Here is a 26,543-nt window from a genome sequence, read left to right on the forward strand (position 1 = left end):
TTTAATGCAGTTATAAAGCTTCAGACAGAATCTGAAATCTGAAACTGGTCTCTTCAAAAGCACAATAAAGATTATAGATTTCCAAAGGTCTCATGCTATTGCTACATTACAGTAACTCCTAACCTAAATATAATTAAGCTGTACAAAGAACCGATTTATATAAACTTCAATGTGTGTAATATAATAAAATTGCTGTCTTTTTTCTATCAGGAAAATAACCTAATTCCTGGAAAGTACAATTTGCAGCTGTATGGTTACTAGGTTTTGCAGAGTATATGTATTTCAGCCTTTTCTGTATATGAAAGGAAATCACATTTGCCTACATGGAACATTCCTACAACACTTGCCTACAACAACGTATCCCAGAATCACACGTGCATAAACTCATCATCTATTTGAAATCCCAAACCTCGTAAGCAGTATTATTAACACATCTTCCAAACTGAATTTTGCATGATTTCCAAACAACGAAACTGCTGGTCTCTCAAAATTTTATCTTAAAGGACCCCTATGGAGAAGGTAAGTGGTTTAAAATGCTGTAAAGCGAGGATACTGCTAAAGCCTGATTAAAATGGAGCAATAAAGACATACTCAAAAACGCAATTTACAAAAATCTAACTCAACTGAAAAAATCTGTTAGAAAAATTTAATAATAATAATAAAGCATCAGATAGTATTATCTTGAAATCCCTACATATTTCAGCTTTAAAAAAAACTGTAAATACCTCCTACAGTTACAGCTTGTAGTAAAATCTTCATCTCAGAAATACAGTTGTGAATATCATTTCTATATAAACTTTCTGTGCATAGAAAAAAGTTAAATTACAAGGATCAAATAAAAAGGCAGAAATATCTGACAAACCTTTGAAATTAGGTCTTATCCTGGGGTCATAGCTGAGTAATAGCCTATTCAAGATATTGCTGGTAGAATTAGCAGGTACTCTTGCAAGGTCTTCAGCTGATTGCTGGCTGTAAAAAGAAGTGCATTCATTACCACTAAAACAGAAGCAACTGTGAGGTTAAGGCTAACTCATTTTCAATTTTGCCAGCTCACAAGCAAAGCAGTTTCATTCCATGCTTTTTTTGTGATGTTTTAGTACTTTTCAAGAAGCTGTAACAAACATGACAGCTCTCTAAAATACACTAACTGTAAACTTAAGAAGGACATCATTACATATACTGTAAATAAGTAAGAATTTCACTAACTGCTCCCTTACCTCTGAACATGTATCCAGAAGGACGTGATAACTTCATCAGAAGAAAACAGCCACCTGAACTATTTATAGTGGCTGTCAGATTAGGAACACAAGTAAACTGACAGGCACTTCTTAGGTGCCAAACTACACAGAGGCTTTGGCAGCTGCCTGCTTTCAGATGCCAGTGCCAGCGAGCCCCACCAGAGCTCAGACATTGCAGAACTGGCAAGCACTGATAAAGCTTTGCTGTGGAAAGCAAGGCTTTGCACGCTGGTTGTTTTTCAGAGCAAAATATCTTAAATATCTTCGTTTACCTTGCTGTTATTGTGTTGGGTGTTAAATTAAAACCATCACTGAAATTAAAAAGGACTTGTGATGGGTAAATGCAGCTACAAGAGGGACTCAAAAATGAGTGGAATAAAAAGTAAGATGCACCAGACCCCATCCCACCAATAACAGGCTGCTAATGCCCTGTAGGTGAATTTTTATGCTGTCTGTAGAATATGTTCAGTAGCAATTGCAAGTTTTGAACTCTTATAATCAGTATTCCAACCATTTTTTGAGTACTTTCCTGACTCTCTGTCATTAGAATAACCAACACGCCACATAAAAATGCCACTAGTATGTCCTTACTGTATGTACAATAACCCTCTGAGAATTTAATAGCAATTAAATAACAGCAGGGTTTCTAACCTCTTCAAATAATTGATAAATTTACCTTCAAGTAATTTTCCTTGAGTTGTGTTTATGGCTTTTCATATTTGGCTTGAATTTGGATCATCAAGTATGTAAAAGAACTGATTTATTTCTGTCCCTTTACAGTTGTTGCTCAGCCTTCAGTGATGGCCTTTACCAATGAAGTGGTTGTGAGAGAAATACCATGAACCAGCTTTGTATGCTTTCCTTGCAGCTGCCACTAACTGGACAACATGGCAAAATAAAGCTAATTGTTAATTTTATTTTCAATTTTGTAACATGAAGATTGAAAAGAATATTAATGTAACTGGAAAAAAGGTAGGCAAGCACTTCAGACACTCTATCTGATGCAGAAAGATTCATGGCTTTGCTTCCTTGCAAGTTACACATCTTAACACGTAACACACCTACATCAGATGCTTACTGACATTGTATTTATAAAGTGCAAGCCATAGAGTTTGTTTCTAAATCATATATGCCCAGTATTTGTGACATATCAAACCAAAACAAATAGCTAAAGGACAGACTTATACCCCAATCTGTTTTATATTTCTGTAATGTATAATTCAAAGAAGTTCATTAAATAGTAATGATGGCAATAGTCATTAAATAAAGATGATCTGAACCATGTGGAACAATATGTACACATAAATTAAATACAGATGCTTGTAAAACGCAAAGAGGAAATGAGAAAAAAAAGCTTGAGAAATAAAACGAGCGAGCATCAAACAGCAAAAGCAAGCTAAATACAGCTGATAGTCTGACAGGTTTATTTGTCTCTTCAATTAAGAGGAATAAAGCTGCAATTTTGTAAGATCTGAAACTCACTGCAGAAGCATATTAATACAGGGTTCTGCTCAGGTTGTTTGCGAATTAGGCCAAGGTTGCCTCCTGCACAGAGCAGCCAGTGATGTGATGAAGACAGGGTGGCAGCACTGCTGTCTGGTAAGGACTACCGTGGTCACATTTGCTGCAAGTCTTTCTGTTTTGAAGTTAAGTGTCACGTGCACACATTTTTTTCTCGTTTATATAAGAACCAAGTGACACAAGAGCATCAGCTGCTTTGAGTTAGGGAAAGAAAGAAGCCCACAGTCAGTCATCACTGTTTTTTTAAAGGTGACTTTGAACGAAGCGGCTAGAATAGCCACTGGAAAAAAGCTCTGCAGAGCTCAGCCATACTTTCACTGCGATCTTTCACAGTATGCTGTCATTGAACTGCTCACTGAGCAGCATTCCTGCTACCAAATATTTTCAGAAAGACTGGATTTCCTTCAACAAGCCTTGCTGATGAAACATACCTGGATTTCACCTGTAAATCAATAACACAGAGGTGTAGCTTTTGGCAAACTCAAATGCAATGTCAATTCCAGAGCGACAGATTAGCTGAATGACTTTATTAGCCACAGCAGGATGATTAGGCACACAGAGCAACTGGCCAGGACAATTCAAGTCACTGAGATCCCAGCTAAAAACACTGCCACCCCTGCTCAACTGGCCATTCAGGAATTCATTGCAAAGGTGTAGACTACACTAGAAAGAAAGAATTTGAGCTGAAATCTTCCTTCCCCAAAGAAGCAACACTACCATTTTCTAAAGTCTGATTCCCACACAATACCGCTCACACTAAATGAAATGTTACCTACCATCTCTTCTTATCCAACCTAGAATTTTCATGTGAAAACCTCCTAACAAGCCAAAGGTTCCCCCTAAATTTCCACCAGTTACAACACATTTTTAATACGTTTGCATGCAGAGCTGCTGAGAAACATAAGGACATGGAAATGTAGCAACATTTTTCAAAGTAATTTATCAGTTCTAGTCAAGATGTAGCGAATACCAAGCAAAGGCTAATGCAACTGAAGTCTCACTGTGGCTGAAAGGGAAATTTAAAAGAAAGCAATAGAAAGCTAGAAATGACTTATTGAGAATTTTGCCTAAACAACAATTTTGAACAACAATAAAAAAAATCCCACAAAATGTCCTCTCTCTTTCTGCAGGACATAAGAAAGCAAACAGAGTTCTCACTCTACAAACAATATCTCTAAAATCCAGAAAGAAAACTGTGAGTCTGTCAGCATGAAACTTCTGTGGGCTATGACTGGCCTCTCTCCAGTTTGCTTTTGCTATCACTGATGAATAAAAGAATGACTGTAAATACTGTTCTGCAGGGGATACACAGCGAGGTGCCCATCTCCTCTTCCTTCCACTGCAGCTGTACATATTTTCTTGCTGCCTTTGATGAATATGATGAATATTTTAAATTGATACAATAGATGATTATCTTCATAATTCATTAATCAACATCCAGAAGTTCAGACGAGTAGATATGCATGGCAAAAACAAATCATACTCCTGGTTTGAAATTTATATAACTTTGTTACATTTGTGCCAAGCAAATATGTCAGAAGACATTACATCTCTCTCTGTTGGGTTATTATGACATCTACTCCTAGAACTCACTGAACTTACAAGGAGTCCCTATTGCAGGCAGAGCCCCGTGAGGATGACTGAAGAAAGCAACGCCAACAATATTTATTCTACACAAATGGGAAGGGGAACCTCTGTCATTGTTTTCATTCACATATTGCTCTGACCCCTGTTCTTAAGGTCCCATTACCACTTTAGGAGAAATGAACACAGTTTTTACTTGTCTCGTCACAATCAGGGAAAAAAAATAAGCACGTGTCAGAGGGAAGCCAATTCACAAACCATCTTACAATGCACCACAGACCAAAGAGTCAAACCGCACGATTTTTCCATTGTCAGCATTTACTTAGAGCTCATAATCTGGATAAGCTGATGTCAAGCTTTGCCTTTGCATAGATTGCTGTATGACAGAGAAAAATATATATTCCAACTACTGTTATCTACCACAGAAATTTCCAATGTAACACTGAAACAACAGATTTCATACTGCTAATCTAATTTATGTGATGGAAACTGTCATTTTAGTCACATAATGTGGCAGTAGATATCTGAAAATGATAAAAACAAGTTCCGGGAAACACAACCATCTGTCATCTGGTCATATATACTGTATGTACTACTTCCCTGATACAAACTATCACTGTTCTGCTTTGCAGGTGTTACATTTTCTAAGCCTAGTAACAAAGCATAAAAACAGGCAAATGCAAACCAAATAAACACTGTATAATTCCTCTGAATGATCTCTATGATCTCTAGCGTGCTTAACAGTTAAATTTTCAAACTGTACAGCCTGGCTTCTCCACCACGAGAGAGAAAAATTGCAATCCCTTCAATGCAAAGTCAAACTACTTGAATTTTATCAAAACTACGAATCTCAGACTAACAGTTCACAAATGCTCACAAACGCAGTTGACAGCTAAGCTTTTAAGATCAGATGTGCAGCTCCAGTCCTTGAATCTGGAGGTAATCCAGTACAGTGAACAAAACCGTCAATCCTGCTGGGGCACCCTGAATTATGGTCTGAAATAGTTCCTTTTGATCCGCTATGGAAAGACCACAAACTCCCAACATGGGCATGTAAGCAAGCTTCGTGTAGCTGGGCTTGTGAATAGCTCAGTTAGTGCCACTTCTTTGGTTCTTGCCTATCAGAAGCCCCTATATTTAGCTTGGGTTTACATTCAGCACTACTCCATGTTGAGGAGCTTTTACCCAGCACTCTGAGCTGCCTTGTTTTTCCCTGAAGCATTATCAGCAGCCAGAAGTTCAAGCAGAACTACGGATATTTGTCCACACCTGTCCCCACGTCCCAATCTCTTTTTCTAGATGTGTGAACACCAAGAAGAGCAATGCACACATCCTGAAAGGAGCACAGTCTTGGTTAGAAAGCACAAATGGAGAGACATTGGAGATAATCTGCCTTTCAGAGATCTACATGGTGGTAATGAGAACGGAATGCAGTCCTATGGTTTTCCTCACCCTTAGTTATAGGGCAGTTTCATGAGCAGACCAGAGAGCATTCTCAGTCTGCAGGCTCTTTCCCTATGAAGGACAGGGCTCAAGCCTGTAACTTTTCTGCACCATTGCATTGCCTCATCACTAGAACGGAGTGAGAATTTCTCACCAGGGAGGGAGGATTACTGAAAGAGATTCAGTCTACCACAGTTAATTACTGTTTTACAAGAGAACTTCGGTTTTGCTTATACAGCCTTATCTTTTACTCCCCAGCACACTTATCCATTCTGAATAACAAATTCCCAGACCTCCTGGAATGTGGCCCTGTCTGTCTGGGATCATGGCTTACTATGAGGGCTACATGCTACAGGATGATTAAACCACTGACCAATTGCAGTTACCACAGGGCAGAAGAATTTTTACAGGAACCAGAAATGGGCTCTGCAATGCCTTTATTTTCAGAGTGACTGAAATGGAACTGTCCCCACAAATAAATTCAGGCTGCTCTTTCAACTCCATTCCATCTTCTCCCACAAACTGCATCAATTCTCCCATCACATCTACAAATTAAACTGCTCGCAGACTATCATTAGCGTCTTCTAGAAGATGGGAGGGAATGGTGACAGAGATGATTCCACTTTTCACCATTGGAGGGATGATCAGACGCTACTGACAGAGAGACCACGTAGACCCAAGCACTTGGTCAGAACAAAATTCCACGTTCATGGGACAGTGGAGAGGATCCAAGGTAGAATACTTTGACTGACTTCAGCGTTTATGGAAAGAGCTTGTCAGAAGCTGCCAGTTAACCAAGAGAAATGTACAGAGTAGTCTTTCATACAAATCTATGCTTTAAACACATACAAAGCTTTTTTTCCCCCTCAGTCCTACCATCTTGTTTGTTTGTTTTTAAATGAGCTGTTTATTGAACCTTGGCATTTGTGACTTTTATAAGCTTCTACCCTGGCTGATGGCACAAACCATGTTTTCTAGACGGCTTTGAGGGCCATTTCACAGCTTTTGAAGTAAAGGATATGCTTTACTGAATACAACCTAAAACACAATTTGTATTCCTGTTCTGTGGGTAGAAAGTCTCTACGGGTACCGTGCATTTAATCAACCTATGTGTATATAAACCTTCGTGTGGGAAAATGCATATAGGTGGGAAGGGACGCTACATAAAAACACAGTCTTGAGATCAAGGGGAAAGAATGAGATTCAGAGACCAAGGCAATACTCTGACTGTTAGACTCTCTGGAGGACCATCAGCAACTAAAAGTGTGCAGGTGAACAGCTGAGTCGCACTAAAACCGTAATTAACAGGGATAGCTGTGACTGTGAGCACGCTGCTAACTGATTTTGTTAACTGCTTTTTGGACACATACCTCTATGCCTTCTGCAACCAAACTTCCCTCTGCTTATAATTTAATTTGTGTAGAGATTGTGGCACACTCTCACAGAGTCATAGTACAATTGCCCCTTCCCTATGCTTTTCTGGACTTTAAAGCTGGAACACTCTTTCACTGTCACCTGCAATGCCACTTCATGGCTTGTATTTTCCATTCTGAAGAGACCCTGTAGACAAACAACAACTTGAAGAAATGCAGCAATGCGGAGTAGCCTCCAAATGGGAAATAACAGAGGAAATACAGCTGGTGGACAGCCTATGAGCAAGAAATAGATCGAGTGTCTGAATCCACCTGTGCCTAATACCAAGTCAGCTGTATTCAGTACAGTGAATTTCAAAATAAGCTCTGTAACCTAATCTACAGAATTCTTAAAGGATTTTCTTCAAGAGCTAGACCTGTTTCTTTTTTTTTTTTTTTTTTTTTTTTTAAATAATGTTTTCCATGGAGAGCTAAGGCTAGACTTTTGTTTCATCAAGGCTCCATATTATATTCCACTATGCATCTGCAGTAACGAGCTTCCTAGATTTATGTGAAAAGCTCCCTGTTGTGAACTTTTAGGTCCAACATATCAATTTGTTAGTTAATCCACAAACATCTGAGAATCAGACAAGCATAATTACTCTCTGTTCCATTTGAAAAGCCTGAGGTAAGAAAAAGTGATCAAAACTTTGATGTGGTATCTTATATCTGTCTGAGGAAGCACTAGATTAAAATAAAAACAAGTGATTAAGCATCAGCTTCATGAAACCTCTCTAAAGCAAAAGCTGGGGAAAAAAAACAGTTCCAGAAAGAAATAAAAATGACTCTTTGAACCACTGTCACACACTGTACAGAGAAATATGGCATTTATCATAGAATCACAGAACTATAAACAATCACAAGTGTTTGCTCTCAGATACAAAACAGTATTTTCCTAAAAGCAAATATCTGTTTATGAGACAACAATGAACTTTTTATGGGATTTCTGATCAACTTGTTTTCAGCTTATTTTAATAGTTAATTTCATGCCAGAGGTGCACATTCAACTACAGACTCATGTGCTGGATATGAGTTCAAGTAAAAGCTCAGGTGTGCTCATTGCTTATATAAACACGCTAAACTCCAAAACCTAAACCAGCCCCAACAACAGCCATTTCTGAACATCAAACCACAGAACTCAAGCAGTATTATCAGACAAATATTTCCTTGAAAAATTATCTGCATGTATAGTTGAATTTCATAACTGTAAAGTTTGTTGCTTATATAATTACTAGTGGTTTTTAAATTCTACCTCCTCAGGAAAATAGTTTTTTGCATGTTGAAAATAGACAAGAGGCTTTTTTTTTTAAATACAAGAAAAGCTTTAAATTGTATTGCACTAGTAATCAACATAAATTAAAGGCAGATTAATATTTTTAACTTAAAATTTCCTTAGGAATTTGCACCACTCAATCACACAAGTGATGCAACATGCTTTACTAGGGAACTTTTGATCCAACCATTTTCTCTATTTTCGGTCTCACCACTGAATTCCCACTCCACTACTGCATCAGATTTTGGTTTGTTTCTGAGGAGACTTCTCCCTTTCTTTGTCCACAGGAAAAAAGCATTAAGAATAAGCCATCTCTTTTACAATTCACACTGTCACCAACTACAGGCTTTGTGAAATGTTATTAGAACACGCCAGTGGCTGTAAGTTTGTCATCAACAGCCTGAGTTAGGAGAGGACAGAGCTCACCTGGACTGTTCACTCACTCACCTAAGGGTTCTGCTGCCAGTCACAGAGCCAGCAATCCTGCAGTTCCACTACCACAACTGACTGTGTCTCAAGCTGTGAACTTCAGCCAAGTGAGACACCAACAACTTGTTTGTTACTCACTACTAAGGCAATTAATTCTAACAAGCAGCACTCTACATGTGGATACATCAATCAAACATGGGAGCCTGCTGGGATTATCAGAGAAAGCTTTCACTGTCACAGTGTAAAAACACCGCCTAAAAAATTAGAGCATTTATTCACCTCAACTAGTGGTGACAAATGATGTCACATTTGTACATTTCCAAATTAACTGGTATCAAGAACAGAGTAACAGGAAATATTGTGCTTCAGAACTGTAATTAAGATCAAGTTAAGAGTAGAGAGAAACGCTGGCTGCTTTCACAAGACCATAGCAGGTCTGGATTCTGCTCCCAGCCATGCAACTCACTATCCAGTGACTTCAGTGCTCATGCCTGTCTGGGGAACCATGACATTTCTCCCACTGCCAGAAATCCTTACATTAACTCAAGCAGAATGCTCTGCACAGAACTCAGCTATTCAAAGGAAACAGAATGGATGTGGGTCATTTCAAATGAGTCGTGTCACATTTCAGACCTGTATCGTAATGTTTTCAAATCCAAAGACACATTTCATCTTTAGGGTTGATAGAATAAGAAAATAAGAACGCACACATGTAGAAATTTTCTAAAAAATTGCCTTTACAGATCAACGTCAATATCAGCATTTAAAAAGAATGGGAACTTTAAAAGTACCCTTCAAACACTGCCTCATAATCGTTATTCTATTTTTTTTCTTTTCCTTGCAATGTCTGTTACTGCTAGATAGCCAGTTTCATCTTCTAGTTTTCTTTCACAGTCACAGTTAAAAGGTGCTTAGACTTGCCAGAGTCACTTTAGTACTTAAGGCTCAGTGCTCTTCACACATGTTGGAAACTCATAAAGCTGCACCTATATTTCACATTTACACCACACCAATAAAAAGATGACCAACACTGGCCATGAAAATGAGCAAAAAAGGCCCCCTAAAAATAAATGCATGCATCATCTTACGTATAGTCAAAGAATATTAGGATGTTATAATCACAAAATAAACAAGAGAGTTAGGCAAAGCAGACTATGATAACAAAAGAGAATAAATGGTAGGCTTACTCTTATCCTGGGCTCACTCACAAAACACCAGCAGAGCAGATCTCCAGAAGAGATCCTTCCCCACTGGTAGCCAGCTCTTCAATAGGTCTAGGAGGGGTGCAGCCATGCAGCACAGGTGAATTGCCTTCACCTGTGCTCCTCTGGCTGACTCATGGCTCACCTCAGGTGATCAGTCAGAGGTTCAGGCCATGACCCAGTAGTTCCCATACATCTTATCAAGCAACATAAAACACAGTAGACATTAGAAAGTGAATAAGTTTATTCATTTTAGCGTGAAATGAATAAATTTATTTGCCCATAAGTAGCAAGACACAGGGTTGGAATCCCCCACAGACATTTCAAATCATTGTTAAGAATCTGTTTACTACTGCTTAGGCTTTTCATTAAAATAAATTACCTGCTGTAGAAGAAACAAATTCATTGATAGAACTCAGCGATGTCACCGGCCAAACCCTCATCTTCTCATTCCTACTCCCCTTAACTAATCTCTCAACAGACACCACCATTTTCCGTGTCAACTGCCATTTCATTTTCAGCATTAAAATATACCACAATTCTGATAAAGCAAGAATATAAAGGAAACATGGAACATACGATGGACAGAGGTATTGCTTCTTTTTTCCCTTTCCTTTCTTTGAAGACTTCTCTTTGGAATAGACTTCTTCCACCCATAAGGAGAATGAGACAAAGAAGAAAACCGCTAGCAGGAACTTCATCTTGAAGATTAGAGTTCAGAGAAACGTTTGGTCTATGGCAAAAGAAAATAAATAGGTTTATGTAAGTAAGGTTATATAGGGCAAATGAGAACACAAGTACAGAAGGTAAGCAAGTATTTCATTAAAAATATCTATCTATATAGGGGTGACAGAGTGGAACAGGTTGCCCAAGGAGGTTGTGGATGCCCCATCCCTAGAGGCATTCGAGGCCAGGCTGGATGTGGCTCTGGGCAGCCTGGCCTGGTGGCTGATGACCCTGTACATAGCAGGGGAATTGAAACTAGATGATTGTCCTTTTCAACCCAGGTCATTCTATGATTCTATATTTCATCTTAGCTGTCATGGGAGAGAGTCTGCTGAGATGTGAATCTGATATTGAACTAATTTAGGTAATTCTCTGAGCATCAGATAGTTTCCTAAAGTTAAAAGAATCACAGCCAGAAACAGATTTAAGTGCAAGATAGCTTCAGTGTATTTAAAGCATAAACGAGACGACCTTCAAAGGGTACCCAACTCAAAATCCTCAGAAACCTGGTAGGAGAATTCATCTCCAAAAATACCACGTATTAATTGCATTAAACATGGCCAAATGTGACCAACCAGTCATTTACCAAGAGAACTGAGAGCACTAGGCACACATAAAAAAACTAACAGTTTCAATAGATCAGAAAGGGCCACGCTTTCGATCTCACAGATGGAAATGTAAACATCAGCGACTATTTTGCAAGGACTCCAGACACAGAGTCAGCACTAAACGGGAAGCGTAAATGCGCCTCCAGCACAACGCAGAGGGTTCCACGTTATCCCACCGCGTTCCATTCGACGCGGGGTCGGGCGGGCCCACCTGCCCAGGGCCGCAGCCACTCGGCACCCCGGGTGTGTGCTATTTTCCATTCCTTGGCTCCTTCTAACGCCACCTCCTCAGGCCGGAGACCTCACGGATCCCTCAGCACCAGCTGCGCTTCCCACTTATTCAGTTACCCGTAACGCCGCCTCTCCCTCACCTTCCGGAGGGTCATTTCCATCCCCTCGCAAAGCCACTCGGAGCACCGACGGAGGGGCTCCGCCGTCCGCAACCGAGCCCGACGCCCCCCCTCTGCTCGGCCCGGCCTCGGGCAGCCCCCACCCCCGGCCACCCGCCCGGCCCCGCCGCTGTCGGGCGCCGGCCGAGGTGCTGACAGGGCCGCCGCGCCGCCCCACCCGCGGAGCCTCCACCGGCAGGGCCCACGCGGCCGCAGCCCCGCGCTCACCGCCACGCACGATCGCGTCCGGGCCGGAGCCGCCGCCGGTACTCCGCGCTCAGAGCCGGCGGCAGTCGGAGAGCCGGCGGCGTGGCATGGCGAGGAGCGGAAGAGCGGCTCCGGCCAGCGAGCCCTACCTCCGGCGGTGCTCCGCGGCCAGTGAGCATGTGCGGAGCGACTGCGCGGCGGCCTCGCAGTGAGCATGTCCCGCCGTCCGCACATGGGCACTGCGCGGCAGGGCTCGGGAGGGAGGGGAAGGGGCTGGTGAGCTATTGCCTCTGGCTGATCGTGCTCTGCTGCTGCACGGGATGGGCAGTAGAGGGACGGTGATAATGCAGAGGGGCACGGAATCGCAGAACGGCTTGGGTTGGAAGAGACCTCAAAGCCCACCCAGTCCCAGCCCCTATGTGGGCAGAGCTGCTCCCCACCAGCTCAGGCTGCCTGGGGTTTCGTCCATCCTGGCCTTGAGTGCCTCCAGGGATGGAGCACCTACAGCTTCTGTGGGCAGCTGTGCCAGGGCCTCACCTCTGCGTGAAAGCTTTCCTCCTAAAATGTAACCTGAATCTCCGCTCTTTTAGCTTAAAACCATTCCCTTTTTTTCCCCTATCACTGTCTGCCCATGTTTATCCTTGCTCACTTTGTGTTCTCTGAAGCAGGAGCTGTGCTTATGCTTCGTGCTTGTATTACAGACAGGCCTTTGGCCCGAATTATCAAGCAGGCAGCGACTGCTGCACAGTCAAGTAGCCCTAGGTCATCAAATGTCCACCTCACACTGTAGTTCATAGGCATCGTCTCCCATCTGTCTCATATTCCTTTTAGCAACCAAGCCAGATAAAACTTCCTATGTCTTCCAGTTTGCTTTCCATCACTCAGTATGCACTGCCAGAGCTCCTGTCCGTGCTATAATGAAAGAACAGCACAACCTGAAAGCATTACAAAAGCATTTCTATTTTTCTGAACATGTGCAGTGATTGATAAATACCTCCGCACGTGCTTTCTGTAATGTCCTGTGAGCCACACCATACTTCTCTGAAGCCTCACTTGACATTGGAGTATAAGAACAAAAAGTGGAAACAATCACAAGCCTTGCAAATGGAAAAAAAAGTGGGCGAATGACCTGATCCGTGTGCCATGCCAGGCACTGAGCAGTGTGTAGGTTTGGTAATACCCACATGCTGGGTTCCCTCAGCTTCACTTTTCCAGGGAGTCCTACAATCACAGAACATTCTGAGCAGGAAGGGAACCACAAATACCACCCAAAATCCAAACCCAATGTCTGAGAGCAGTATCCAAATGCCCCTTGAACTCCAGCAGCTTGTGGCCATGCCCTCTGCTCTCTGCCAAAGAGCCTTTACCTAGCCACCCCCAACCATCCCTTGATGCAGCTCCAGGCCATTCCCTCAGGCCCTGCTGCTGTCACAGAGAGCAGAGTTTGGAGCTGCACCATGAGGCCTCCTCTCAGCCCTCTATGCTCTGGACTGAACAAATCAATGGGACCTCAGCCATTCCTCATACACCTTGCTCTCCAGACTCTTCACCATCTTTGTTGTCCTTTGGATGCTCTGTAATATTTTTAAGTCCTTCTTATGTTGCAGCAACCAAACCTACATGCAGTGCTTGAGGTGGGGCCAAAGAGCAGAAGGGATAATCTCATCCTTTGCCCGATGGCAGTGCTGGGTCTGATGCACCCCAGGGTATGGTTGGCACTTCTGGCTGCAAGGACACACTGCTGACTTAAGATAACACTCTGATGATAATTCCACGAGCTTTCTGAATCAGCTGCTATGAAGTATAGTTATATTGCCATAGATGTATACGTGTGTGTGCATCAACATACGTGCATGCTGTCATACTCAGGTCATCTGAAGGCCACAGGACTCTCAAGATATAGTTTTTAAGCTCAAACACAGGAACTTACAAAATTAAACAGAGCCAAGTTGTTTCCTGAAACAGCAAAAGCCAGAGGCTTCCCACAACACTCTCTGCAAGCAAAAATAGAAGGTAGAGGAAGCTCATTTTTTTAAAGCCCTTCTGAAGTTCAACTCAGGAATAGAAACCAAGGTGTTACAGCTGCTCTATGACTGACATTAAGCATGTTTGGGACTGGGTGCCCACTGATTGCTGTTTCCATTTTTCTGCATTACAATTATGTTACTGGAGATAGGGCATAAAAAATAAGAAAGAGATCTGCTTCAGACATGAGAATGAATGTGGTTGTATAATCAAAGAACACTAGGATGTTATAAACACAAAATAAACAAGAGAGTTAGGCAAAGCAGACTATGGTAACAAAAGAGAATAAATAGAAGGCTTACCCCTATCCTAGGCTCACTCACAAAACACCAGAAGGAGGGATCTCCAGAATAGATCCTTCCCTTCTCGTAGCCAGCTCTTAAATAGGGCTAGGAGGGGTGCAGCCAGATTCCACCCCTTCCGGCAGCACAGGAGAATTGCCTTCACCTGTGCTCCTCTGGCTGACTCATGGCTCGCCTCAGGTGATCAATCAGAGGTTCAGGCCGTGACTCAGCAGTTCCCATACAGTGGTTTGCATTAAGAAAGTGTTAGCGTGGAAGGGAAACACAAGCATCTCCAGTATGCAGTAGTGGCAGCAGCAGAGCAACAAATCATTCCGAGCACTACTGCTGCAGGGCAGGCTCTCTGCACTGAGCTTCTTGCAGCATGGAGCCTGCCTGCTCTGCATCTCATTCTGGACACAGAGTACAAAACTGCCTCCGTTGGGCTCGCTGCAAACGATGTGGTGTTTGCAAGTGTGTCCTGCTGCAGCCATAGGTAAACACCTAAGGGTGAGTGATAACTCACCAGGACAAAGCATGAAATAGAAAATAATACCATCCACCCCTGGAGTCGCGTAAAATAAGAGTATGTGGCTGATGTCTTCCTGTGGATAATAAAAGTGGGATATATGGATGCTTTGTTAAACTATCTATGTATGTGTATCTTTGTGTCCTGCACCTCACAAGTAATAGCAAATATTGCAAGAAATATTTCAGTAACTCATTGTTTTTAAATGCACCTAAATGAAATAAGTGTCAGTTCTCAGAGCTGCCAGAAGAAGCCAGCACTCTCACTCGCAAGATTCTGAAGGACAGCCCATGTTTCATTCTGGTGCTGCACTGCAGTGCCAGCAGAAATCTTATTAAAGATAAATGAAACCAGTAAATAACAGTTTTATTGTCCAATGAATGTGTAAGGCCAATGCCAGCCCTCTCTCTGCATTTACTGCATTATTAAAATACAGCAGTGGACCTGGATATCTTTCCTCTGTGTGCTCCTGCTGCTCTATCTGCTATTGGGAACATTTGACTGTGCTCATTTCTCTGATTCAGGAGCGATCCCCAGGCATTCCTGATCTTAGACATTATCCTCATCTGTAGAAAACAGTTCCAAACCATAGGTAAAATATAACAATAATTTACCTACTGAGCAGCCCAGGGACATTAGGAAGCCTTTATTTTGCAGTAGTGAAACTTGGAGATCCAGTAGTCTGTTATTTGAGCACTACAAAATAACGCTATTGCTGTATGAGAACGTCTTTGTCCTTTCTGTTCTTTTAGGCTACTTTTTCAAGGTACTGAGTTTTGTATAGTCATCTTCCCTATGCACAAGTGTTGCATATAGTTTGTTGCAAACTTAAGATTTTGTTTGACCGATTGATATCACATATTCAGATACTAAGTTCTGAATGTTTTCTAAAGACAGATGGCTGAGAAGAGAGATTCTCTACTGAAGGAAATAAGGAGGAAGAAAGCAGGCTGGCATGAGAGTGATTGCTAGACATCATAAAATCTCCTGGTAGAAAGCTAGTGTAAACTCTACAAACACAAACATGCCTAATTCACAAAGTATCTGCTTTACTAGAGGAGAAATCACGACTGAAAAACAGAGCTTTAAATGTCAAGTAACAGACAAAATTTTATTCAAGTATTTTTCAAGCTTTTTTCAGGAAACTGAATATGTGTTTTAGCACAGAAAGTAACAGAAGAACCCATATTGTAGCTTTCAGATTAATTCATTTAAAAAACCAGTCAGCCACAAGACCCATATGGATTGTAAATCAGGTTTCATTAGTTTCAATGGTCCCAAAAGTTGTTTTGGTTTGCACAATTAGAAAATGTCACTTTATGAAGGACTTCGTGTACTGCAACCTTTTCAGTTACAACTGTTTTTATTTCAGTGTCACTTCTCCAGCATCACAGAATTCTGAAGGATGCTGGAATCTCTTTCTTCTGCTTTCTTTCTATATAAACATGTATATGTCTTTTACATAAATAAGTGCTTATCTTTGTGGCCTAACAAGATCTAATAAATAGGAATCTGGTATCAACGTGGCCCAGGACTGTGAAAGATACATGATTTCTCTCATTCTGACAATACTGGTGATTTTAATTCCATTTTGAAAAAGACACTTTAAGCAGCAACTCCAGCTCTTGAACAAAATAACAGACAGATGAACAAGCAGATGAATGTTGATGTAATCTATCCTCCTTCATGTTCCAGTCCCTTGTTTCTCTTTGTTACAGATACTGGGCATGACAGATAATTCTGACAGGGTGGATCTGAATGCTGGCAAATTCAAACTCCTGTGCTTTGGTGCTCTAAAATGAGGCTTTTGGAAGAGCTGCACGTGCACTCTTAAAATTGAATGAAATAGCAATTAGAATTGTGTGTACCTTGAAACATGATGTTGCTGGTGAATAAAATGAGGCTGATGTATGTGAGGCTTTATGTATTTAATAAAGAGCTTGTCAGAACAGCAGTGGTATATTGATTATAATAATCATACTGATGCTTGTACTTTACAGGAACTGGCCACGTCTTATTGCTGCTGTATCTAGAAAGTTGGGTCATGCAAGATGCCCAAAGCACATGTTCCTTGCAGGCATACTCATTTTATTACTTGAATTTCCAAGGTAGCTATGGCTTTGCTGACAGATCACATGCAAAGCACTGTTTAACTGTGTGTGTGACGTAAGTTATTGATAAAAATGAGTGTACTGTAGCAGTGACCCCAATGATGAGGGAAAAAAAACCAACAACGAAAGAACAGAGTACGTGTCTTGTAATCACTGGAAGGATCGTGCAACAACTAAAGCAGAAGTAAATTAGCATACAAATGCCCATGTGTCACACGGACAATTGAAACTGGGAGATGTGAGGAGCTGTTGATTCCGGCGTTTTGTAGTATTGTCACCTTAATCACTGGAGCCAGTAAGATTTTCATTACTCGTACCAGTGGGTAAAAAAAAATTAGAGAGATTTCAGTGCAATAAGACATCTCCAAAGAGATTAATTTTATAGTTCCAGTCGTGCAAATAAATCTAGGAACTAGTGCTAATTATATTGCAACGGGAAATTCTGCACGTTCCTAAAATACAGCTTCATCAGCCTGAGAAATTTATTAACCGTCAAAAAAACACCTCTCTTCGCCTTGGAATGTTCCACTAGTGGCACTGAAGTTACTTTAACCCTTTAAGCCTTGTAGCACCCACAGCGCTGTGGGACAAAGAAAGCCATTATGAACAAAAGACCTAGCAAATGAATAAATAAGCTCAGCAGCTCCTTGCGCCAGACGTAAACACACACGAGGCGCCTGCCTCCGACATGCGAGGCAGTCTGGCAAAAGTTTTAATAAACAAAAAAATACCTGTTTGTGTGCATCCACGCTCACGTTTTTCAAGAAAGCTGCTTAACTGCAATTAATTAGCTGAACACACTTCATGCCAATTTCTTTCATGGATTATGCTGTCATTTAATAATTGAGATGCAAGTCAGTGGGGAGAAGGATTAGTCTGTCAGCTTTAAAGTGCATAGAGTCAGTGTTTGTTCATGCACAAGTGGTAGACATAAATGACTTGTGAGGAGTCAATGCATGAATAATCATCGTTATCAACATGCTACAGGCATGAATGCGTGCCTCGTGAATAACTGCACTGCACCTCTGAGTGCACAAATCAGTGGAAGAACTGAAAAGAATCTTGAACAGGAAGACAGGTATTATGGAAATGTCATTCAACGCCGTTATGTTTTTTCTGCAACACAAATACTTTCTACTGGCATACGGTGTGCTACTAGGATTAAGTATCCATCTTTATTTTCTCTGCACATAGTATCAAAAGAAAGAAAAGAGGCGGTGTATTCCTGAGCATGCAAGCCCAGGCAATTGCAGTTAGTAAGAGTTTTAAGTATGACTTAGGATTCCTCCTGGCTGACTGTGTTGGGAAGATGTTCCCAAGGACAGAACTGAGAAGCAAATTTGCTTTTCACCAACCACAGTGTGTGCAGACTGCCTGAATCACACTCCTGATGTGCTTTACCATATTACTCTAAACTTAAATTCTTCTTGATTTGCACTCAGTCTAAACAGCTGTCAGCTACCTGCTAAACATATGGTGCCAATGGCCCTCAGGGCAAATTTCTTACAATCCACAAGATGCTCAGTTGCAGTCTCTGTAACACTTCTAGCACATTGTCACTGTCTTACAAGGAATGATGCCTAGTGGAGGCTTCAATTCCAAACTGGACTTGAGCCCCGAAGTTCATCATGTGTCTGCTACCTAAAGCAAATCAGTATTTTTTGTTTCCATTCAGAGAGCTGTTTCAGCAGAATTCCAGTATAAAGGGCATGGTTTGATTCTTAGTCTGAAAAACTGGTATTCTCTACTTCTGTGCCATAATCAATCATAACTTAGGATCTGTTTGATCGTCCTGATTTAGGAATTCATAGAAGGTACACATGATAATAAACACAGTTCATAAGTGAATGTCTGTGCTTTCAAACTTAACACCAGCGTGTAGGATTCATACTGATTAAAGGACCTCCCTTCTTCAGGTCTTCAAAGGTGCTGTTAAACATACTCTGAAATTAAATATCTGCTTCTTTTTTCTTTTTTTTTTGTTCCCAGAAAACTCAAAGAGCTGATGATACCAGATGGCCAATTCTCTGGACAAGTAGTGAAGCTAAGACTAGAATGTGTAGAGGCTCTGTTATCTATCAGCAGTAGAAGTCCTGAATACATTCAGCAAGAGCAGTTGGCTGAGGCACCAATGCAGGTATGTGACATGATATTTAAAGAGAAATTTTTCAAGAAAATGGAAAGTTGCAGAATATTAGGGGTTGGAGCAATCACTATTACATTAAACCTGTAGACTGAGTGTACTTCTGAGAGATCTGAATAGAATTAAAAACATGAGAAAGGTCATGTCATCTTAGTTTGAAAAACAAACTTAAGAGTAATAATTATACAGTTGGTACCCTGCTATCACACTACATTTTATTACTCTACATTGTTCTACTAACAATTAGTAATTTCCAAAGTGGATACTTCTAAAAATATCTTACCCAGAAATCTCTGTAGAAATCCCTTCATCCTGCAGTGACAGTTTGTTATAGAAACAAGTGTTTTAGACATTACATCCCAAATATGCACTGTAAATTATGTACCTCACAGTAAAATTAACTCTCATAAAGTTCAAGGAGCTGTGGTGAAAGCTCTTGTACTGCTGTTTGTATGGCTAACTATAAACAGGATGACAGGTTTTAGCAATTGTGGTCACTCAGTGTTAAAGAATTTACTGACCTTTTGCTGCATTCTGGTGTGATTTTCTTCTCTAAAACACTGCTCTTCTTGTCTTGAGCTAGGAGAAGCTTGTACATGATAATGGATCTGACATCAGTGTTGCTAGAAGGAACTTTTTTTAGGCAGAAAACAACTTGATTGTTGAAGACGTACTTTGTCCTTTTCAGATTATATCTGATTATCCTTATATTTTTGACTTTACATTGGTAACGTATGATTATCATCTTTGGCCAGCCAGCAGAGCCATTCCTTTTCTAGAGCAGTTCATGTCAGTAAGTGTCATTTGAGATGCTTTGTTCAATTAGAGATCTGTATTTTATGTTAGTGCCAATCTGGAACACAGCAGCTAGCATCTCAGATCCTGCAGACATTCTGAATACAAACCTCAATGGAAATACTCTATTTTGAGAATCCAACTAAATAGGATCAGGGTTTAGCCTCCCCAAACATATACACTGTCAAAGCACCATTCTGTTATTCTGTATACAGTATAACAGAACAACTGTTCATATTAAGACCTTCTAGTCTATCATGGTTTAAATGATTTTTGTTATTGGTATGCCACATCAGAACATCACGTAGTGCACTGGGAGTTAAAGAGTTAATGCTCCATGGATGGTTGATAGTTCTGGTATACCTGTCTCAGAAGAACAACTACATACCCCTCAGGACTTTGCATCTCCATTCTGCGTTCAGAGGGAAAGATAAAACTGTTCCCATGTCACAAGACATCCCCTCTTTTCCCTTTCTGCTTGTCTCTGCAGTGTGTCTGCTCCCTAGCTGTCTCACCTTCAGCATTAGAGCAAAGCCTTCGATTTTTGGACACTCCCTCTCTCATTTTATTTGCTTTATTAGCTTCAACTCCAGTTATATTGTTTTATATTGTGCTATCTTGCATTTTTCTATCATATTTAGTAAATTAGTTTTCCTCCTCAGATCGTTGCCGCCGTTTTGTTTTTTAGGCCCATTTCCCTACCCTTTCACCCTTTCCTGGGGTGGGTCCTTGGATCCCATCACTCCATTAATCACAGAAACGGGCTGAACCAGCCCATTAATCGTTGACACAGTCATTAAATATTCAATGAAGATTGTCAAATGCATGTGTAAAAGAAGCCACACAACTTCAGACCACAGGAGCCCATAGTACAGCACTGTCTGCAGCAAGGGTCACAAGCAGACAGACACCTGTGACTGAGTACGAAGAGGACAGGGAGATGTACTTTAATGCAGCTATTTCTGCATCTCCACATCTCAGGCACACATTATTCCTCCTCTCGCATTAGGCCCTGCTCCATCAGACACCAGATTGTTTGGACCTTGTCTACTACACAAACCGTCCTCGTTTAGGCTCTAGTTTCAACACTGTGGTCAGACCAATCTTCCTCACTGAACACTTGTTAAGGAGTTTCCAGCCCAGACTCTCTGTACCCATTCAAATCTAATCTGAACAACCTGTCAGCCTGTTTTCCTTCTCCCCACTGACAGGGAGGTGTGGACACTAACATGGAGCATGTGGGACACATCAGGCCTCTCACACTCCTTGCCAGCATTGGGGACATTGTTCCAAACTGCCTGGGTGGGCTCAAGCAGAGGCTTGGTTTGAATTAAGGAGCTCTGGAGAATGATAGTTTTGGGCAAATGGTATAAAGGAGATGAGAAGCACCTTCAGATAGTCAAGCTGGCTCTCACAAGCTAGAAACCTCCCCTCCTACTTGAGTGGTGAATAGATTTTGAAGGACACCTGGTGTCAGGAACATGGCCTAAGGGAGAAGGAACAAACTGCAGCATTATAGTGAGCTAAAAGCCAACGATAAGAAAGTTAAGTCAGCACTAATCAGGTTAAAATTATACCCCAATACCATTACCTCTGAAGGGATCCAGAGAGCTTTCCTGCAAAAAAATCGAACAAGAAAAGGGTGCTGATGACTAATTTGGAAGCATGGACTGTCCTTTCTCATTCACAATTTCAAAAAAATCCCTTTCACTTCATTGCAGATCAGGATTTTGAGCTCTAATAATAGAATATCATTGGCAGAATATTTTAAAGGATTTTTCACTGTGATTTTCTTTCATTCTAAACAGTTTTGTTGCCAGCCAGCTATTTACAGCGCATGTTCAGAGCAGCAGTTTTGTCACTAAAGCAGTGGTAAATAAACAAATGTGGACATAGAAGTGTAATGAAGTGTAGCAGTAATCTTTTATTAGATTAGCTAGAAATTAGGCCACATATAAAAGATCTTCTAAAAAATGTATTTTTTCCCTACTGCTTGCCACTACTTTACTAATTATTCAATTCAAATATAACCTGCTTTGGTTGACAAAACAACCAAGCTGGCCTGTACCTTGGTCTGTTTGGATACTGATGACCACAGGGAAGGAGATTCAGCCAGCTCTGTTTGTTGCTGATTTCTAGTAGAAGATGATTCCTAGCTCTGAAATCCTGCTTCCTTACTCTGTCCCAACAGCAGGCCACACAAAATCAAGCTGCTTGACTTTGCTCTGGGACAGAATTGCAGTACTTACCTATCTCAGCAGTGAATTCAGCTTAGAAGTGAAATTAGGTTTTGCTATCTCCTGGATAAATTTGAATCCTGGATAATAATCTAATCTAGACAGTAAAGGAAAATAAAAGGAAAAAAAAATAAAAATAAAAAAGGAGAAAAAGAGGAGAAAATGAAAGAAAATGGAAAAGAAAAAAGAAAAAATAAAGGAAAAAGAAAAAAGTATTTGAATAAAGTATTCTAACATTTAAATGGACTCTGTATACATGCTTGCTTCCTATTTGTTGCCATCTGTGGCTGTCCATACTAATTGGAAAGAGAGACTCAGGTCCCTGCAAATCTTACCTTGCCTGTAATATTCACACATATACTTTTGATACATTTCCATAAATCTGGTTTAGATCTCCATTTATGTGCATGGACTATTCTGAGATTTGGATTTCTCTGTTGGGCTGATTCAAACTGGAACCATTCGTTAGACATGTTCTTCATTGGCTGAAGATCTGATCTTATCTCCAGGGACACAAGAGTTACATTTACATTATTGACTGAAGCAGATCACAAAGAAAGGAGCATGTCTCTAATTAGATACGGTTCTAGGGCTGAACAGGCACAGTGTCCCAACCAAAAAATTATGTTGTGCTAAGCCATGCAGTATATGTGCATGAAGAGATAACTGCATCTCATGCTACACGTGGGATGAGTCGGTAGGACACCAGTGAATGACTTCAATTTTGGTTCCATCTGAGGAGAAACCATTTCCCAGCACAGAAGTTGTACACTGTGATACATCCTGCAAGACTCTAACGGTGAGTGCAAGGCAAATTCAACCCCTCTGGTGCAGCAACTCACAAATGTGCAGCCATTCCTCCCCCGGAGCAAAATGGTCATTTTGAATTAACTTCATGTAAGCCACTTACTGTCAGTAGAAGAAAATAACAGTTCTTTATATGCTCTTCCCTAGACTGTGGGATAGGAATACTAATCTATTAGAATTCTACCACAGCTAGTGGTTTTCTTTTCCAAGTTAGTACAGCTACAGTGACTGATACATTGGGAATATAACCCCAGTCTTTGTGAACACTTTTATATTTCTCTTGATGGATAACTAAGAGACACATTATGCTTTTCCAGCAGTGTTAGTAAGAAAAACATCAACATGCACAGACACTAGCTTCATTTTGAATTAATTTTAGCAGATTTGTTTGTTTGGAATTCGTATTAAAGTTGTGAAAGTCTGTGTTTCTGCTCTATAAAAGATTTTGTCCTTTCCAGTTTATACAGAAACTGTTACTACCCTGACACCAAACTCATTTTTCTTAATGGGCTGAATCCACTGTCAGTGAAATCAATGAAGTGCATTTTTCATCAGTCTTAATGGGATCTGGACAAGGGCCTATGTGTCTAAATAAAGCCAAATTCTGGGCAGATTCTGTATTCAGTTATATCCATTTAAACTGGAAATCAGCCGGTTGTCAATTTCTTCCTTTCTCTACTTCATTTTCTTTTGTGTTTTGCAGTAGGAAAAAAAAAATCCCACTTCATTGGGGTGAAAAGGATAGAATAGCAAGATTACAGGGATGAAACTTGCAGACCTCTTTACTAGTGATGTTACACTTGATCTGTACGCCACAGCTCAAAAGGAACTTTATAAATTATCCTGAGTTCAGCATCTTGAATAATTTACAGCAGCCTTAGGCTTGATATGACTTCAGCTGCCCACATATTAGAAGAGACTTCTCTGTTAGTTACTATTGACTAAGTATAACAACATTCAAACTATACATCTTACGTGGCACCTATGTAGGAGGCAGGGAATGTGAAGTAAAGCTATCACATCTGTTCTGCTCACCCCTTACCCTCAGGGGTTCCCTTCATTTATTTGCTTTGGCAAAGCAAAGACTCTGGCAGCTCTCTATCTCTGAAGATATAACACAATCCCTGATTTTGACATACGGGTGGATTATGACAATGGCTTATACAGCAGACAGCTTTAAAAGCAATGACAACATGTTTAGTTTTGAAATAGTGGCAGTTTCCTATGCAACTCCTTACACATACATGTAAAAGGAAAGAAAAAAAAGACAAAAAAACCCTGTGATTGAGAACACATTGCCAGTCACCTCCATCCAGCTACCTCAAAAAATTGAAAAGGCAGTCCAGTGCCTGGTGAAATTTGTTTTCTCCTTTACTCTCTGCCAAAATTGCGTCTCATCTTTTGCAAATGTTTAGTCACCCCACATTGCACCTAGAAAGCCTGATAGTAGCTTTCCTTGCTTTGTGAAATTTACTCAGTGAGATTAAATCGTTAGCAATGGACTGATAAACTGTAGTCTCATTAACTCCCCTCCACCCTTTGAGTTCTTCCTTGAAAAAGTGATGGTTGTCATAAAAGATCTAATGTCTCGCAGGAAAACCATGGCCTTTCTGCACTCCATATCGTTAACCCTTTCCAATATGTGCAGATACAAAGACCAGTTTTGACTGTCTCCTGCATAACGTGCAGCTTATAAAACAGGAGAAGTTGAAGAACTTAAAGAAATGACTACTTACATGAAAGAGGATATAACAGAAATTGCATTTAAGGTGAAAACTGGTGAAGGAGATGGGGGAACAGAGAGGAGGTGGCCTCCCAGGCTGGCAGGCATTGATTAATGCTGTAATCCTTCTGCTCAGCAGAGGGCCAGGAAGAAATTATTACTACCCTTAAGACCCCTATCTCCCACAGCAGATTCTCTCTGTATTGTTCTGCATTTATCCATTAAGATGTTCACAAAGCACAATATGCTAAGGTCTTTTTTTTTTTTTTCTTTTTCTTTTCCAAAGAGGGCTAAATAAAGGAAGATAACAACTAGCCCCTGAAATATTCCCTTTCTGCACTCTTCCTTGCTTCTGAACTCACAGGGAACAGCCGTTGGTTTCCATGGAAGTTGTAATCATTGGTAGAGCAGTCAGAAACAGTGTTCGCAGAGGAAATGAGCTTTTCTTCACCACTTTCCACAGCTTCAGTCTTTTCTGTGGGCACAGGGACCCATCTGCTTACAGGCCCATAGCCATGGCTGCCTTAAACTCCATTTGGCCCCACTCACTGCCAGTACCCATCACCACCACATGCCCCGTGTTCCAACCCAGCCCAGGGAAGGGCTTCATTCTGATCTGCCTGGCTCCAGAAGATCAGTTTCTGACATTTTGGCAGCAAACATAACCTCGTTTTAATTATTTGAAGAAGGAGCTGCACGAGGGACTCTGCTGCAACGCTTACTGGTGACTTAGAGAGTTGAGAGCATGTTTGACAAAGCTCTTGGAAAAAATTTTTAGTTGTGTTTCAAAGGATTATAATAATCAAAAAAGTGACAGAAACATCAGCATGAAAAAAAAAAAAATCAGTCTTTTTTTCCCCCCCCTCAGATGTTAATCACTATTTAGATAAACCCAGAGGAATAAAGAGCACATACCTTTTCCAGTAAAAGAATGAGAAAAAGTTTCAACAAAAGTATGTCCTGGAAATGCTTCCTGAAATACCAACCTAGAGAGCTGCAGGCTGAGAAAGATCTTATCCAGCAGCTGTCACAATGGTGATGAGTTGTGTCTTTGACATACAGAATGCGAGTTTACCAGTTCAAGTGACTGAATTGTCTAACTTCTGTCTTGCACAGAATTCAAGAGAAACTAGGCTCTGTTGAGAAATAAATCATACTCAGGCAAAAAGCACTACTGTTGGGACTTGCATTCAGGCTGATGGATTTTCCCACTTGCAAGACCTATGTTTCATCAGCTAGCTTAATTCTGTGTATTCTATGTACTAATCTATGTATTTGAGGCATTAACCTTACCCCTTTTTCCTATTCAAAACAATTATTTTTACTTCTTTTTGTTGTTCACAGGGGAAAAAAAAAAAAAAGCAGTGAATGATGCAAGACCCCACAAGTGACAAAGCTTTTCCATATGGAAATTCCACCTCGTGCTAGTGCTTTCTAATTTATTAACATTTTCACTGCCACATGATTTAGTTACACATTCTCCCTGCTTTGCAAGGTAAAAATGATCTTGAAAAAATGACAGTGATGTGCATATCCGTTATGAAACCTAATTTCATGTATCGTGACTTCTTTATTCAGAAGCTCACACATTATGGAGAACGGCTTCAGGTGGTACAGAAATTTGAAGCATTTGTTTTCCCTATGTTTTACTAACTGAGATCACACCATTAATGATTATTATTATTATTATTTTTAAAGAAATCAGTCCTTAAATTCTATTGGAATATGCTCTTTTTTTTAGCAAAAACAAAACAACAACAACAACAAAAAACCCACAAAATCAGTTATGCACGCATTTTAAAAGTCTTCACTGGCATAAAACTTTGATTTTAAATTATAGTAGACAGAAGTATAATCTGT

At 40.6% G+C, this 26,543-nt stretch overlaps 1 protein-coding gene across 5 annotated transcripts in view; it reads right to left on the reverse strand.

The window, feature by feature from the left end:
• Positions 1–14,380, reverse strand: part of GLRB (glycine receptor beta) — a 48,330-nt gene extending 33,950 nt beyond the window's left edge. The window contains exons 1-3 of one of the 5 annotated variants that reach the window (XM_052690383.1): positions 14,360–14,380; positions 10,682–10,835; positions 863–969 (exon numbers count right to left, since the gene is read on the reverse strand). In XM_052690383.1, coding sequence (XP_052546343.1) covers positions 863–969; positions 10,682–10,803 — 229 coding nt within the window. In that variant the 5' untranslated portion in view covers positions 10,804–10,835; positions 14,360–14,380. Of the gene's footprint in view, positions 1–862; positions 970–10,681; positions 10,836–11,807; positions 11,919–12,053; positions 12,275–14,359 lie in introns of those variants that run through there. The other 4 variants (XM_052690382.1, XM_052690379.1, XM_052690384.1 and 1 more) reach the window with 4 other exon arrangements.
• Positions 14,381–26,543: the final 12,163 nt, after the last annotated feature.

Source organism: Tympanuchus pallidicinctus, unplaced genomic scaffold (assembly GCF_026119805.1).
Source record: "Tympanuchus pallidicinctus isolate F22 unplaced genomic scaffold, pur_lepc_1.0 scaffold26, whole genome shotgun sequence".
Taxonomy (NCBI): Eukaryota; Metazoa; Chordata; class Aves; order Galliformes; family Phasianidae; genus Tympanuchus; species Tympanuchus pallidicinctus.